Raw genomic sequence first — 14894 nt, 5'->3', positions numbered from 1 at the left:
GCAGCATCGTCACCCGAGTTATTTCCAAGTGGAAAGCAAGTTTTACAACTCTCCCTGGTCCAAAGCAGCCATTTTTGGAGTGGGAAGCATTCAGCATCTCTCTTTTGCCAAAAAGGCAGGATAAAGTTGTGTGTGGCAAACACTGCATTAAACTTCCCATGTAACTCCTGCAACAGTAACTTCGCAGTGTTTTTCTTTTGAGGTTTTATTTACAACATTAATAAACCCAATTACCATTAGTCATACAGCATGTGTGGCACTAGTAGAAACAAAATATGTTCTAAGCCTTTTTTTTTATTAGTGGTTTGGATTTCACATTCTGCGAACAGAGCAGAAATTATGAAATTGCATGTTAAACAATATAAGCAGGACAAATATTTTCATGATGCATATTTGAAACATAACTAAGTTACCCCAAGTGTTTTCACTGCAGTAAAATCCAGCATGTTGAAAAGTACTTGTTTTTGATCCATTCTTCCACCCAGGCACAGCTGCTTACATTATCACCTGCCAGCTACATACCTACTGAACAAGTGACTACCCTATAGAGATATAAGCACACTGAATATGCTTTAAATTAGGAAAAATCTAGTAGCTTCACTTTTGAACAGGTTGCCTTAATAAGCCTTTTGTACATCTAGTTTTCAAAAGCTTTGAAATATTACTTCTCTACTTGATTTTCCTTACTTGGGCATTTCTCACCAGAATGCGACACGCCTGGTTGTTGCCTCTTTCTTCTACCACACTGAAACTTTTTGCAAAACTTTACATTATTTTAACTACTGAAAGGTTCAGCAAAGTCAATGTGGTCTATAGTCCTCTCACATCAAGGCAAACCTTTATAATACCTAACGTTGCTAAAATAGAAAGGAAGTAAAACACTTTTTATGACGAGATTTTATAATGTGTTTGTTCTCATATGACTCATAACTAAAAGACGGCGAGCAAGTAAGATATTTTACAATCCACCCATGTGCACTATTTAAGTAATGGAAGTTTAAATGGCCAAGATTTCCTTCAAGGACCGTGAAACAGCAATTCAGGGAAGGCTGTGATGATGAGGTACACAACTACTTTCTCCTTAGGACACAGGTACTAAATAATTAACCAAATTTAATACTGGGAGTCTCTTGTGTGCAAAGGTTATTTTCATGAGAGTTTTGTACAGTCAAGAGGAAAGTGCAGGTAGGAATACACGGTGCAATGAACCCCTGCCTGGACATATAACCAGACTGGGTCAAACACAATCACCCTGCAACTCTTCCAGCAACACTAGGCGGTGAGCAATTAGGCCTTGTGCATGATTAATGTCATTTGAAATGTGCTCCAGACTAAGACTGACACACACACAAATTTCCTGCCAAGGTTTCTAGCCACATCACTGCCCTAAGGTGAAATCTAGGCTCGTTTTTGGAACTATCTGGGCAACACTCAATACTGGATGGTAACTAATATTTTTTTGTTAATTTCTATAAGTTTTGATCAACCATGTTTTTGTGCATGAGACTTTTTGGTGAATCAAGCTATAATAGCATTCTAAAAGCTTTGATAACCAAATACTTCCAGTGCAAAGTTGTTTGTTCTCTAAGTAGGGAGAAAAAGAAAATAGGTGGGAAAAATGGGAGACCTTACTGCAGTAAGTAAGTTCCAGTAAGAACGATGGGGACAGACTTTTTATCAGGGCCTGTTGCAATAGGACAAAGGGTGATGGTTTGAAACTAAAGGAGGGAGATTCAGGCTGGAGGAGGAAACTGTTGTCCTGAGGGTGGTGAGAGCCTATGCCAGGTACCCAGAGAGGTGGTGGATGAACCATCCCTGGAGACATCCCAGGCCAGGCTGGACGGGGCTCTGAGCACCCTGAGCTGGTGAAGGTGTCCCTGCTCATGGCAGGGGGGGCACTGAAGGAGCTTTAAATATCCCTGCCAACCCAAACCATCCTGTGATTCCATAAATGGTCTGATAGTGAAGGGAAAGTCCAGGACCTGGGATGCCCATGCTCTATTCTGTCTGTGTATTTCCTATTTGAGAAATCATAAAGCCTCTTCACCTCGGCTGGTCATGCAAGATAAAGAAAGTGTTTCCCCACTATGTATAAGTGGTTTTGAGATTAAACACTTTCAGATTATGAAGAACTCTGAATGTAATTTAGGCAAGTACCTAAGATATGCAGGTAAAATAAACACCTAAGGAAGATATAAAAGTGCCTAAAGTTAGAGCTGTTGCCATTTTAGACACCCTGGGTACCCCAGTCACCTGGATGGTGATGGCAGAAGTGACACAGAACCCAAGACAGACACATGGCCTCCTGGAACAGCAGCGGGATGGCACGTAGGATGCTCTAGTTTACCTAAAGCGACATCCAGTCTGCACTTACACAACAAAACACACTGATAAACAGGTTCAGCAAGTGTGCATTCACTCTATGAAGTAAAATTAAAGTGATTTTTTAGAAACAAAATACTAAAGAAAATTATTAAACCTATAAATCGTGCTCAATCTTTCTGTGTATCAGGTTTGCAAGCACACAATGTGCTGAACACATGATGTCCCAAAAGTCATCACAGCGCTGCAGGAGATGTGGATTGATGACACCAAGTATTTCCACACCAGCATCATTCCTCAGTTGTTGTGTTAACTATGGAGGTTTTTTTAAATCACTGCTGTTGATGGTATGTTCTTCAAGTATGAATTGTTAATGGATCCTAATGGTCACATATACTGGCATCTGTGTGCATCTGTTACTTTCCTACCCCACTTTCCCAAACCTGGAACACAGCATAGCTGAGGGTTGCAGAAAGCTCAAATCCCACTGTGTTTTTGCAGCGGTCTCACATTAGTTCTGCTGGTCTACAGAAAATTATGAAAGAGGAAACAGGATTCAGATCACTTTTCTTTTTGTCTGCTCCACTTCAGAAAAAAACAAACCAAAAGCGCAGAAGTCTGGTCTATTTCATTGTCCTTCCTGCTGGTGAAGGTGCAGCTGACAAAAGGCTGAAAGGTTCTTTGCACGTGTGTGCAACCTGCATCAGAAATGAATCTTGTACCTGGCTTTGCCACTGCCACGTCACCTCACTTCTGCAATCCCCCTTTTGAAAACAGGCAGTTTTGACAGCAACAGGAATTTTTGGAATGGCTTTTTTTTGGGATGTAAGGAGTTTTTGCAAAATTCTACATAACAGGCAGCCAAGATGATCTGCTGCTCCACTTCACCTGGGTTCAGTAAAAATCAATTTGAAGTTCTTTATACATTATATCCTCAATAATGGTATCAACAGTGGCAAAATTTATGGGCTTTAAAAAATATCTGCAAAATTCTGATTCTCCTACAATTACAATGTGGGAAAAAAAAAGGATATGTTTAATAACTCACACAAGTGTATTCCCACTCATGATGGTACCACTCCCAGAACATAAAATCTGTCCTTCAGCTTTTAGTGAACGTTGCTTGTGAGATACACAATAGTGATTATTCCCCTTTTTAAAAGGTAAAAGCTAAGCAAGTTTGCAAAATTACTGTCTCATTTCCTCCCAGGGACCAGCTCCTTTTTTTCCCTCCTGTTTCCTTCTCAGGTTCAATTAATTAGCATGACAACACCGCAAGTAAATGGTGTATGTGCAAGAAAACTAACACTTAATCAAAGGCTAGGGACACTATCATGTCATTTTCACACATGAATTGTGTAACATTAGAAGACAAAGCGAAGGTGAGTTAGACCTGACAAATGACTCGGATTCAGGGCGAGTCATTTTATCAATATTTCAAAGCCTAGGAAAGAAAAGTATTTTCTGTGTGCATGCATAGACACGTATAGAAAGATTCAGAGGGATAAGAACAGGAATAGAAAGAACATGTTCACAGAAGGATTTAATTTGAGGACACACTGGAAAGTACGCATTTGTTTGGGTGAGGGTACCCTGCTTCCAAATGAGAAAGGAAACAAGTTTATTTTATGAGTAACAGTTAAACATTCAAGCAGGCAATTAAAGTGTTTTACCGAGGCCATTTTGGGATACCAAACACTTTGAAGATTACACATTCCCTCATATTTCATGTTCAATGTTCCTCTAAGTAAAATATGTGGTTCCCTTTAGGTACTCAGTTATGAATTGTACTTTAAAGGCAAGGGGACATTTTTGATAATGCACATCTTAAACTTTTCATTAAACTACCAAATTTAAATTCTACCTTTTTGTGCACTCTGACATTTTTGTCTGGCATTTTCATTAATTTTGCGACATACATAAATGTAGCTGAAATGTTAACTGATCAATACTTTGTCTCTCTCATGTAGCACTAGAGCGAAGCTCCCCAAGGACCACGCAGCAGTACAGAAATTAAATGTGTAAAATATCAAATGTTAATGTTAAACACAGCAGCACTTACTGTATAACGACTGAAAAGGCTAAAAGAATTCCAAATGGACAGATGGTAGCACAAATTATCTACAATCACATTTAAAGACTAAAGTTTGTCCCGTAAAATAATTCATTGACTCACATTGAAGTGTGTCCTTTTACTGATAGCTCAGTTGTCCAATTATTTTTGTGCTCATTACAGTGAGAAATGACAGTACTGGAAAAAAAGACTGTACACTTTTTTCCCCCTACGTTGCACCCACTGACATCTGCAAGAACACAAATGTCTGGTCAAGAAGCTGATGGAAATTAGGCCCAATTTAGTAGACATTTCAGGGCCCACAGCAGATTAATCTAAAGAAAACCATCCACTTTTGCACGTTCTGATAAAGTTCTTCTGCTTGAAACATATTAATTACTGAATTAAAAAAACATATGAAATTAACTACTAAATAATCCAAAGGTCTGTTTTAAATATCTTACAGCAAAAGCTCTCTCTATGTATTCTAGTCTTCTGCATTGCACTTAGGTGCTTATGAAGCATAAATACGAACATGTAACACATTTTTGATCAGCCTCTAAACACAACAGGGCTATATGTGATATAATAAAGCTGTTCCGGAACCGAAACATTAATTTAACATTGTTACTATACAGTGCCTTTATTTAAGGTGAAATAAATACAAAAAAGGAGGAGAAAATATCAAATCTTCTGACAGTTCTAATCCAAAGTCACAGGAAGATCAGCCTATGTTTCATGGGCTACTTACAAGTATCTTTCAATATCTGGAAAATAACTGCTAATAATACTTCACGGTTGTCTTAGCATATATATAAATATATACATATGTAGATATAAACATAAAAAACATGTGTAGGTAGCAATTGTTCTTCTGCTGGGAATTACTGAGGCACAGGCAAAGAAAAAATGGAATCTAAACCTTAAGTCATTCAGGTAAAATTCCCAGCAAAGGCAATGAGCTTATGAAATTCAACAGAAACAGGTAAAACAATGTCTAGTTGAGAAAATGTAAAATCTAGAACACTGAAATCTTAACTTCCAGATTTCTGTACTTCTAGGTACTTCATGTGCATCAACGGTCATTGAGTTGTTGCCTTTGGACAGACTTGACGAAGAACCATGCAAAACACTCAGTAAAGAATTTCATTTCCTAAACTGTCCCAAATGATGAAAAGGTTTGAGACAACCAAGGTCTGGAGTAGAAATACTCAACAAGCCCCTTCAATGAACACTTTTAATCTCAACTCCTAACAATGTGACTCTCCAAGGACAATGACTTTAGAGAAAGCTGCAGTGAGTAGTTCAGTGTGTGAAGAGCATAAAGCAGATGACGGTGACTTATTATTTAAGGCTTTCTCTGGGTTTCCAAGAGCAGTCCTCCTTGTTGGATCTCTGACTGATTACAACTAACCTACTACATATCTAAAAATAGAGCAGGCCTGCCAAAATTTCTACACCCGCGATCTCCTGTAAGAGTAGCCCCAACAGAAAGGTAAGACATGAGATGAGGTATGAGAAAATGGCACCTGTAATGCCAAGAACCTGGAGCAATGGGACATCAAAACAATCAACCTTCACATATGTAACTTATGTGAAATGGCTATAAATCCGTATTGTGACGTTACCCGTGGAGGTACATCTTCAAAGCCAACAGTAAGGAAGGAATGGTTAGTTTTAAAGTTTACTTCTTGTACGTTATTTATTCATCTGCCTACAGAGCTGGAAACTTCTAGAATGGTCTCTCATCTGGTTTCTGGCACCGTGACATTTTCCAGCCTATGGGAGACGACTTCAAGAGGAGATACGATTCATGTGATAGTGAAGAGATTAAAATTATACATATAAGTACAGATTTTTTAGGGAATGTGCCAAATTCCAGTGTAACCTTAGTGCAAGTGTAATTGAGCATTACACATGCAAGTGAACCACTCTCAAGATTCTTCATGGGCCTATGATAGATATGAAACTCCAGGAACCATCTAAATCCAAAGCTTACCTCCACAATCCAAGTTTGTGTAGATTTGACTGAGCTAACAAAAGGTTATCAACATTTTGCCCAACAAATGGATGATTTGATCCTTGGACAGAATAACACCAGGTTGAGAAGCATGGTATAGACTTTGGATGTAGAGCAGGAACACATCTGTGAGGTCACAGCACTGACAGTATCCAAAGCTACCACAACCACCATAGAGCAAAACAATTACTAACAGGAAAATAAGAAAAGTAGGCTCTTGAGAGAGATATGTAAAAAATACATATACACAAATAAAATCAGGAACATGTTTTCTACTACAACAATGATGCATACTGACTTATAAACCTCCTTCAAATTCTGCTTTCTGTATTTGCAGCTGCTTATTATGACACCGAATTTATCTAGGACTGGAAACAATTACAACTTAAGATCAACAAAACTTTTTCCATGGCGATAGCAGCATATCACAAGAAAGAAATTATTTTATTTGCCCAGAGAATGAGATCTCTTTCCTTTCTTCCACTGTTAACAGGTGAGTGTTCTACATCTGTATTAAAATCGGATGTGGATAAATGAGTATTTACTAACTGGAGCAGCAATAGTAAAAGGAACATTTGGGTTTTAGACAGAAAAATGCATTTTCCTACGAAATTTGGACCCATTTAAACGAAAATAACGACATATCATCATTCTGAAGTAAACTGTAGGAATTGTATTTTGATTTTTGCTTATAGTGTAGCCACTACAGACATCAGAAAAAGACAAAAGCCCTAAGAGTTTGAACAGCATGTGTTATCTCCTGCACTCCCAATGAACACTGCAATAAATGACCAAGAGCTTCTGCCATGCTTTGACAGGATACACGGGGGTTTAACAAGTCCTGCTAGAAGAAACTTCCTGCAAAACAGCATATTTTAGGACCAGACTACCCTGTTTTACTGCGGCAGTGCAGCCAACTCCAATGTCTGGTTTGATTTCTCCAAATTTGAGGCACCTGAGCTCCAGGCACCCAAGCTTGGAGCAATGTCACCAGAGTCCCTCTATAATTATTCAAAGAAAGACCAAGACCGTTCCCTGTTCATCGCGGAGGGGCCCATCACTTCAGTTTTTCATCCAGTTTAATAAATTTAGATGTTCCAGAAAGCGTGTCCACACATACATTTCTACTCCTGGTGGGACTCCCTCAAGCTGAAAACAAACCGTGACTCTAGTCTTGTTCGTAGCTCATTTTTTTTTTTAAATAAAAACTTACCCATCTGGGAAACACAATCTAATCTATGATTATGCTTTGAATTTTCCAAATTTTACATGAAAATAAAGGTTAATATTAAAGAAGCCGATGTTTATGGAGAAATAATAGTTTCATTTAAATCACTGAAAATGAATTCACTAAAAACTGAACTATGACCAGAGCCTGATGTCTAAAAGATATTACTATGTTTGGATTCATTATTTTAAAGTTGAGGTGGTTTTTATTTTGTCCTGTTGCAAGAAAACAATTCTGAGTCTAGAGCTTTGTACTTCTGAAAAGTTATAAGTGCAACATATATTTACATGTAGAGGCCAAATAACACTAATTTTATATTAATGACATGTAAAAGTATTAATGAAACATTCAGAACAAGTTTTAGAGTAAATATGTAACATACAAGGGGGCCAAATAAAAGTTAGCAGAGGTAATGTGTGAGAAGCTCAAGATCCACCATCCAGAGTTCATTGACTGCAATTGAGTTCTATCACTTGCTTATGTTATTTATACAAATCTAAATTTAAAAAAAAAAACCAAAACTGTCTTGTTTGTGTGACATTTTAAACATAATTACTTTTTTTAAAAAAATAGTGAATAAATATGATTTGCAGTATATTCATAATGCAAAGTTTTAAATTAAAAAAAATCAGAAACCTCCATACCAACAGTGTATTATCTTTCAGTCCAGAACACAAGTACATTAACAATAATATAAAGAAGATCATACCAAGAAAGCAGCAAGACTTCTTGGGGGAGAATCCCAGTCAAAGCAACTGCTAATGTAGTAGGCGGCGTTTATGAGCACCATGACACAACGCTTCGTCCGGATAAAGTTTCTTAACAGTAGCTGTTAAAAAGATGAAAGAATGAATGTGTTTCCAAACCCCAGACTTCAGAAGAGGTTCATGTTTACCATATTGTCATTATTCAGACTGAGGAAACAACATGTTATGCTCTCTAGCTCACAAATTGGGAATGACGATTTAAAATTTGGGAGACATGGAAGTGGGAAAATTTTAGTTATGTCACTTGATATTTGTTGGATTTAATTCTAAAGACATAAATTGTTGTCCTAATTGCCACATCTGTAGACCAATTGTTACAAAATTTGATGAATGTTTTTGTTATTAAGATTTCAGAGTTTCATTACATAGGCAAGACTTTCCCCATTCTCAATTATTTAGAAAATTCTGGCCTTTCTTAATAAAAAAGATGCTGTAGGACACTGACCTGAAGCTGTGCAAAATTACTGCTCTAATCTAATTAAGATCACCTCCACCTGTTACATTCATTTTTTCCTTAATTTCTAACAAATTTGTCTGCTGTGATGTATTTAGACTGCATGTTTTTAAGTATTTTTCAAAGTAACTTTAACTGCCCACATTCAATCTATATAGAGAGGAGACATAACAGTGCTGTGTTTTGATTCAGGAGAATACACATAAATACTCTAAAATGGTAATTCTCCTGACCAAAAAAAGAAAAAAAAAAAAGTGAATAAACCAGTAAATAATTTGTGTATTGAATAGCGTAGAAAATGCAAGATAGGTGAGACACATTCTCTTTCAGAAAATGTGGGTGTTTTAAAATGCAGCCACATCAGTCACAAATAAAGATTCCTTCCCCCACTGCCAAGTGTTTTTGTGCTGAGTTACACCATGCAAGCTAATTTAAAAGAAAAAACAACCCAAACTGTGAATTTAAAGTTTACTCTTCCTGCCATCTGCAAAGAGCTCAATGCCATTTTCCATTATGAAAGTGGGGAGAAGAATGAATATTGAAGAAAAGGCCTTGATTTTTCTTTGCTGGAATAGTAATGCAAGATGCAGCTCTGGTGACTACATTACAACAGTAAAGAAAATACTTCGCGTCTTGAAATCTTAATGAAATACTCCATACACCTAATATAACGTTCATCCAGCAGATAAGTTAAATTGTGCTCAGGTCTATAAGCTTTCAGGAAAATAAAAAATAGTTTTGACACCTTTGCCATTCCGCTGCAAACGACAAAAATCTTTTTCCCACAATAGTCCAATCAAAACCACAGTTCACCCCATTTAAATACATAATTTGTGAAACATGAAAAACAGAATCAAAAGTAGTTCAAGATGAGAAAAAGATAAGACGTGTTTAAATACTTTTTACCAAAACATTAAAACTGTGAGCGGCAAAAATATCCGCTATGGTTCCACCTTTGATTGAAACCTTACTCAACGAACTTATTTAAAATTTGGTGAAAAGAATGCTGAAAGCCTCTCTGCCCTGCAAGAAATGGAGATTTTTTCGGGTCAAGGTTAACAGCAAAAATTTATGCAAGACTTAGTTTACATGCACCTGTGCTATAATCCGATACGTGTGGAACCTGATGGTTTCAACTGTGTTCTTATTCACGTATTTCATGGAAATTAAGCTGCAATTTATAGAGGAGACACAATAAACCCATGTATTTTGTTTCTGCCTTTTCCGACCTATCATATTCTTTTGTAAACAGGTAATGAAAATGTTATTCTTTACCCTCAGCGGTGCGATACCAGATATTTGGATGTGCACACTTGATATTAAGGCTTTCGGAAAGGATTAGTGTTTCCTTACTCTTTACCTGTTTAGACAGTCTGTTTTCCTCTTCAATGTACTTCTGTTCTTTGGGCATTAAGGTTCGTAGGCTGGCTTTCACCTATGCATTGAAACGTTTTGTCAGTATTTCAGGCTCCTTGCTAATAACACATGCTTCAATTTGCAAAAAAAAAAAATAAATAATAATAATAATTATTGCGGAGTTTGAGAGCCGGGGCTGCCCAACCCGCGACACAGCGACGCGAACCGCGGCGCGAGACGCTGCTCCGCACATTAACAGCAACAGCAGCGGCAACAAAAAGAGTGGGTGTGCCAGGCAGTGGCAGAAGAGTATTCTGCAGTATACATCAAGGTTTAGAGAAAATGGGGAATGACAGAAATTCTCTACAAATCGGGAACAAAAGCTTTCATGAAACTGAACTCTTTAGCAGTACAAAAAAGCCAAAGTTAAGACTTACAGCATTAAAAATCACATCTATTTCAAGATAGATGACCCCCTTTGTTGGCCCTGTCAGCTGCTTGTTTTTCAAGACGTAGGCTTTCTGTTCACCATTTTGAATCTGCAGGAAAAGGACATGACAGCCGTCTGTCTGGCGGTCTCTGCTGAATACACCCCCCCGGCGACCCCTGACCCCCAGCTGCTGAAACTGACAGAGAACCCAAAACAACTGTGGCAAGTCTGACAAGTACCTGTTCATTACCAGGACCGAGTCTGTCAGGAAAAATTAACTATCATGGGATTCAACATGGCCGTGAATTGAGTATGTTAAAATTTTAGTGTTCTTATTACAGACCTTGGTTGAGAAATGACAGACACAGAGCTGCAAATCTTTTTTTTTTTTTTTTTTAATTTTTTTTTTTCATTCCTTCCTTTCCCCCTTCAGCAGAAAAAAATAGAGAGCGATATGTCAGGTGAATGAAACTTACAGACAGCAACGGTATAGCAACTTTGCCTAGAAAGTCAGCGCTCCGATCGCGGTCCTCGTCATAAACTGTCACTTCAAGCACCGAGTGGATGTCTTTAATATTGCTACAAAGGGAGAAGCACACACAGGAGAGAGAAGAAGTCACCTACACCAGCGGGTACCAAGGACAAAAGCGTGAAAGGTTAACAAAAAACAGATACCCATCTATTTTTTCAAGCCGTGGCAAATAACAGAACTTAAGCAAATGAGGCACCTCTCTGAATAACTGAAATGCGCGATAGGGGCTGCAGCCGTCGCTCTGTCTCTACGAGGCTTTTCCAGCAGGAGTTTCCTGAAGGATGTTGCTTTAAATCCCCTACCTGGGGAGAGCAGCCCCGACACCGCGGTCCTGGCAGCGATTCCTGCTGCAAACGCCGCGGAACCCGCGGCTCCGCAAACGAAAACAGCGACGAGCTCCGCAAGCGCATCCTCGCACTGAGAACAAGCCCTTTGATTCTAAAATCCTCGCTTAACTACAAGCGTGCAACAGTCATTGCAGCAAATTAGGAGAAAGAATTACGAAAGGATGCATTTTTCAGCTATTACTGGGGGTTTTTTGCCTGCGAGCTACTGAACACTCCACCACATGCACGACGAAAGTCACTGTCTATTGTAAACTCTCCAGTGAAAAATTCACAGTCCTTATTCAAAGAAAAAGACCGAATTGTCTGAGAGGACTAATCTTTGATTAAATGGCTGATGCAGGAAATACTAATTCAAACAAAGCAGTTTAACTTCGCTAAAATATATGCCTCCAGATGAAACTGGATTGCTAGCTGAAAAGTAATTAACAAATCTGAGGATAAATAAGGCAGTCAATGCAAATATACAGAGAAGAGAGGTGAAAACTCTCCTTGAAGGCCTTTTGAGTTTTTCCTATTTGATTCCTGATTAGTCTTTTGTCCTCTGCAAAAACAGGCAATTTCTTATGCAGAGAACGCTGTTGAGCAGTAAAGGTTGATTAGTTATTGACTCCATTAGTAGATAATTAAAAATAAATTAACGAAGAAATAAGGATGGTTTTCCAGATACATAGATAAGACCTATGTTAATAAGCTAATGAGAAGTACAACTGTTGTGACTTTTGTTTTTCCCTTTGTCCTGAGTTCATTCCTGAGAGCTCACTGCAGGGCAAGAAAAGACACGGATGCCAAACATATGAATGTCAAATTTAGAATTTAAAAAAAAATAATAAAAAATAGAGTTTCTTTTGAGACAAGGGTGAAACATAGAATTTTAATTTATGATAAAGTGAAGTAAGGGTACACAAAGCTAAAGCTTCTTCTGGTTCGCAGGGGACTGTCAGCTGATTTCAGCAGCAAAGAGACCTGCGGCTGATCATTTTTCTGCTCATCGGTGTCACGTTGCAGTCAGACAGAGAGAAGCACGGAGAAAAAGAAGGCAACGGAGCAAGGCAAATACAGAAACATTTTGTTCGTGGAAGACTTTTCTTCTATTTTGCCAGAGTCTGTTAATGCCTTCAGAGTAACAGGGGCATAATAAAACCCAACCGCATCACTTCCCAATAAACTAAATCTTTAAGATCGTGTTTTACCCAACAGCATCGTTGTACTAGTGTGACACTAGACGTGTTGTGAGGAGAGCACTGTGGGTAAATGGAAATAACAAGCGGAAAGTATCTGATCATAATTTAGAGACGTGCAAATGCATTTAAAATTCCTTTCTTTATATAGTCATCTAATGTTTATTAAAGTTAACAAGCACATTTCAATGAAGGCCATAAACACAATATCCTTTTTCTCATCCAGTGTGATGGATTTGGCCCTTGAAACTCTCACTTGAGCTACCAGGAGTCCAGAGTGCTTAGTGTTACACAAACCTGGTTTCCAAGAAACTGGCCTTGCTTTTTTGCCTTCAAAATGGTACTAGTTCTCTAACTTTTTTCATGTTTTTAACCCCCCAAAAAGTATTCAGCTCTTTGGTTTAGTAACATCAGTATATCATCATTATCCTTCTCCAGAATCAGCAGTAGGTATCTTTGTTTCACATGTACATTCCCTTCAACAGCCTCCTCACCCCTAAAAATCCCAAACGAAGCACCAAACCTCCCTCTTCCACCCCACTCGCAGAATCCAAACACCTACAATGTGAAGATTTTGTTCCATTCTGGGTTGAGATTCTTGTAGACGGTGTGTGTCAGCAGTCTGTCATTGTTCAATTCAACTACACAAAATGGGTCACTTTTACCTGTAAGAGAAAATTCAGAACAAAATTTATGAACCAGGAAAATCCACCACGAGCAAGGTTTGAATAAAAATTAGGGGTTTGTTTTTGTTTTGTTTTCTTTTCTTTTTTCCTAAGTTGCGTTGTAAGTCCCTCAGGAATTAATTCAGAGAAGTCCTATGGTCTGCATTGTATTCAAGATTATCATAACAGGCTGTTCATCTTTGCAATCTATTAACATTCTTCACTAAAAGAACATCTTTCTTGTCTTTTTTTTTTTTAAAAAAAAAAAAAAGAAAAAAAAGGGAAAAATCAACGTACAGACTATTCTGATGAAAAAACAGCATGTTCCTAAAAGGAGCCAAGCACCCTTCTGAGACAGCTAAGAGAACTTTAGTTTAATGGTGTCAATCCTACATTGACTGTAACGATAACATAATTAGAGCATTTTGATATGTAGGAAATGTATTATTCCATGTTATCTGTAATAACATAGCACCTATGATACTTATCCAAAGATTACTATGCCCTACATGTTTCACGCTGTACAAATCCTCTCCCCAAAATCAAAAAGCCTTAAAAACAGTCTCAGATAAAAGCCTAACACCAGAGAAAATGGGCAAGTACAATTAAACAATGAGGTGATATCAGCTGGAATGATGGGCTGTAGTCTCAGCACAGCAGAAGCTCAAACGTGGTTGAGATTTTTGTATACATTAAAGCACAATGAAGTAGCTTTGCATATATTTACAAGAAGGTCCCTCAGCATGAAAGCCACCACAGGAGAAAGTATGAAGATGCTGCTTTGAAAATGTAATATGTGGATAATGGAAGCAGTATCCTAGACTGGATATGAAAGTCGATTTTTTTTAAAAAAAAGAGAATGGGGAAAAGAAAAGTGTCTGTGTGTTAGGTGGGTTGCCCCTGAATGTGAAATAAGCACCTTTTAGCCTATCACTGCAGGTGAGCACTGCTTAGATACCAAGCAAAGAGCAAGAAAAATCATCCCCTCTGAAAGTTTAGGGGGAAGACATGAAAATAAGCTTTTCCTTAGATATTCATGAAGCCAAAGTTTACATTTGGAAAGGAGAAGGAGAGTAGACACCTGGATCTCATGCTTAACAACAGCTTGGTTGTGTGAAGAAGGAGCTCTCTGAAGAGGGAGGTAGCCAAAGAATGGAAGATCAGTATCTCCAGGCTTTCAGGGCAACCCTGAACTTTCCTGGAAGGGTAAGACAGTGTCGCAAGGAAGATCTGAGGCTGGAAGGAGCAATAACAATAACATAAGGGGAGTGGTGAGAAACGAGTTGCAATAAAGGCAAGAAATCACGATGCGGAGTAAATTATTTAACTCGCGTTTCAAATTGTGATAGTAATGACAACCACCACCAATGTTGGCCAAGACAGAGAGAAGCCATCCCTTCCTACCTGTTCTGATTTCCTCCAGTAACTGAGGAGAGCAACCTTTGCCTTTGGCATGGAATACATTTGTATGGATTATTTTCATGGAAGCCTACAAATATATAAGTAGAAAGCTATAGAATATATTGCTGCCCCCAGAACCCA

At 38.1% G+C, this 14894-nt stretch overlaps 1 protein-coding gene across 4 annotated transcripts in view; it reads right to left on the bottom strand.

The window, feature by feature from the left end:
* MCTP1 (multiple C2 and transmembrane domain containing 1) overlaps positions 1-14894 on the bottom strand; it is a 231233-nt gene that overhangs the window by 82613 nt on the left and 133726 nt on the right. For all 4 annotated transcript variants that reach the window (XM_082074225.1, XM_082074226.1, XM_082074227.1 and 1 more), the window contains 5 exons: positions 13250-13352; positions 11107-11209; positions 10638-10739; positions 10205-10279; positions 8333-8452 (listed from right to left, as the gene is read on the bottom strand). In XM_082074225.1, coding sequence (XP_081930351.1) covers positions 8333-8452; positions 10205-10279; positions 10638-10739; positions 11107-11209; positions 13250-13352 — 503 coding nt within the window. The remainder of the gene's footprint in view (positions 1-8332; positions 8453-10204; positions 10280-10637; positions 10740-11106; positions 11210-13249; positions 13353-14894) is intronic.

The sequence above is a fragment of the Streptopelia decaocto genome (genome assembly GCF_964273445.1).
Source record: "Streptopelia decaocto genome assembly, chromosome: Z".
Taxonomy (NCBI): Eukaryota; Metazoa; Chordata; class Aves; order Columbiformes; family Columbidae; genus Streptopelia; species Streptopelia decaocto.
Note: the sequence above shows the minus strand (reverse complement) of the source record. Positions and strands in the feature narration are given on the sequence as shown.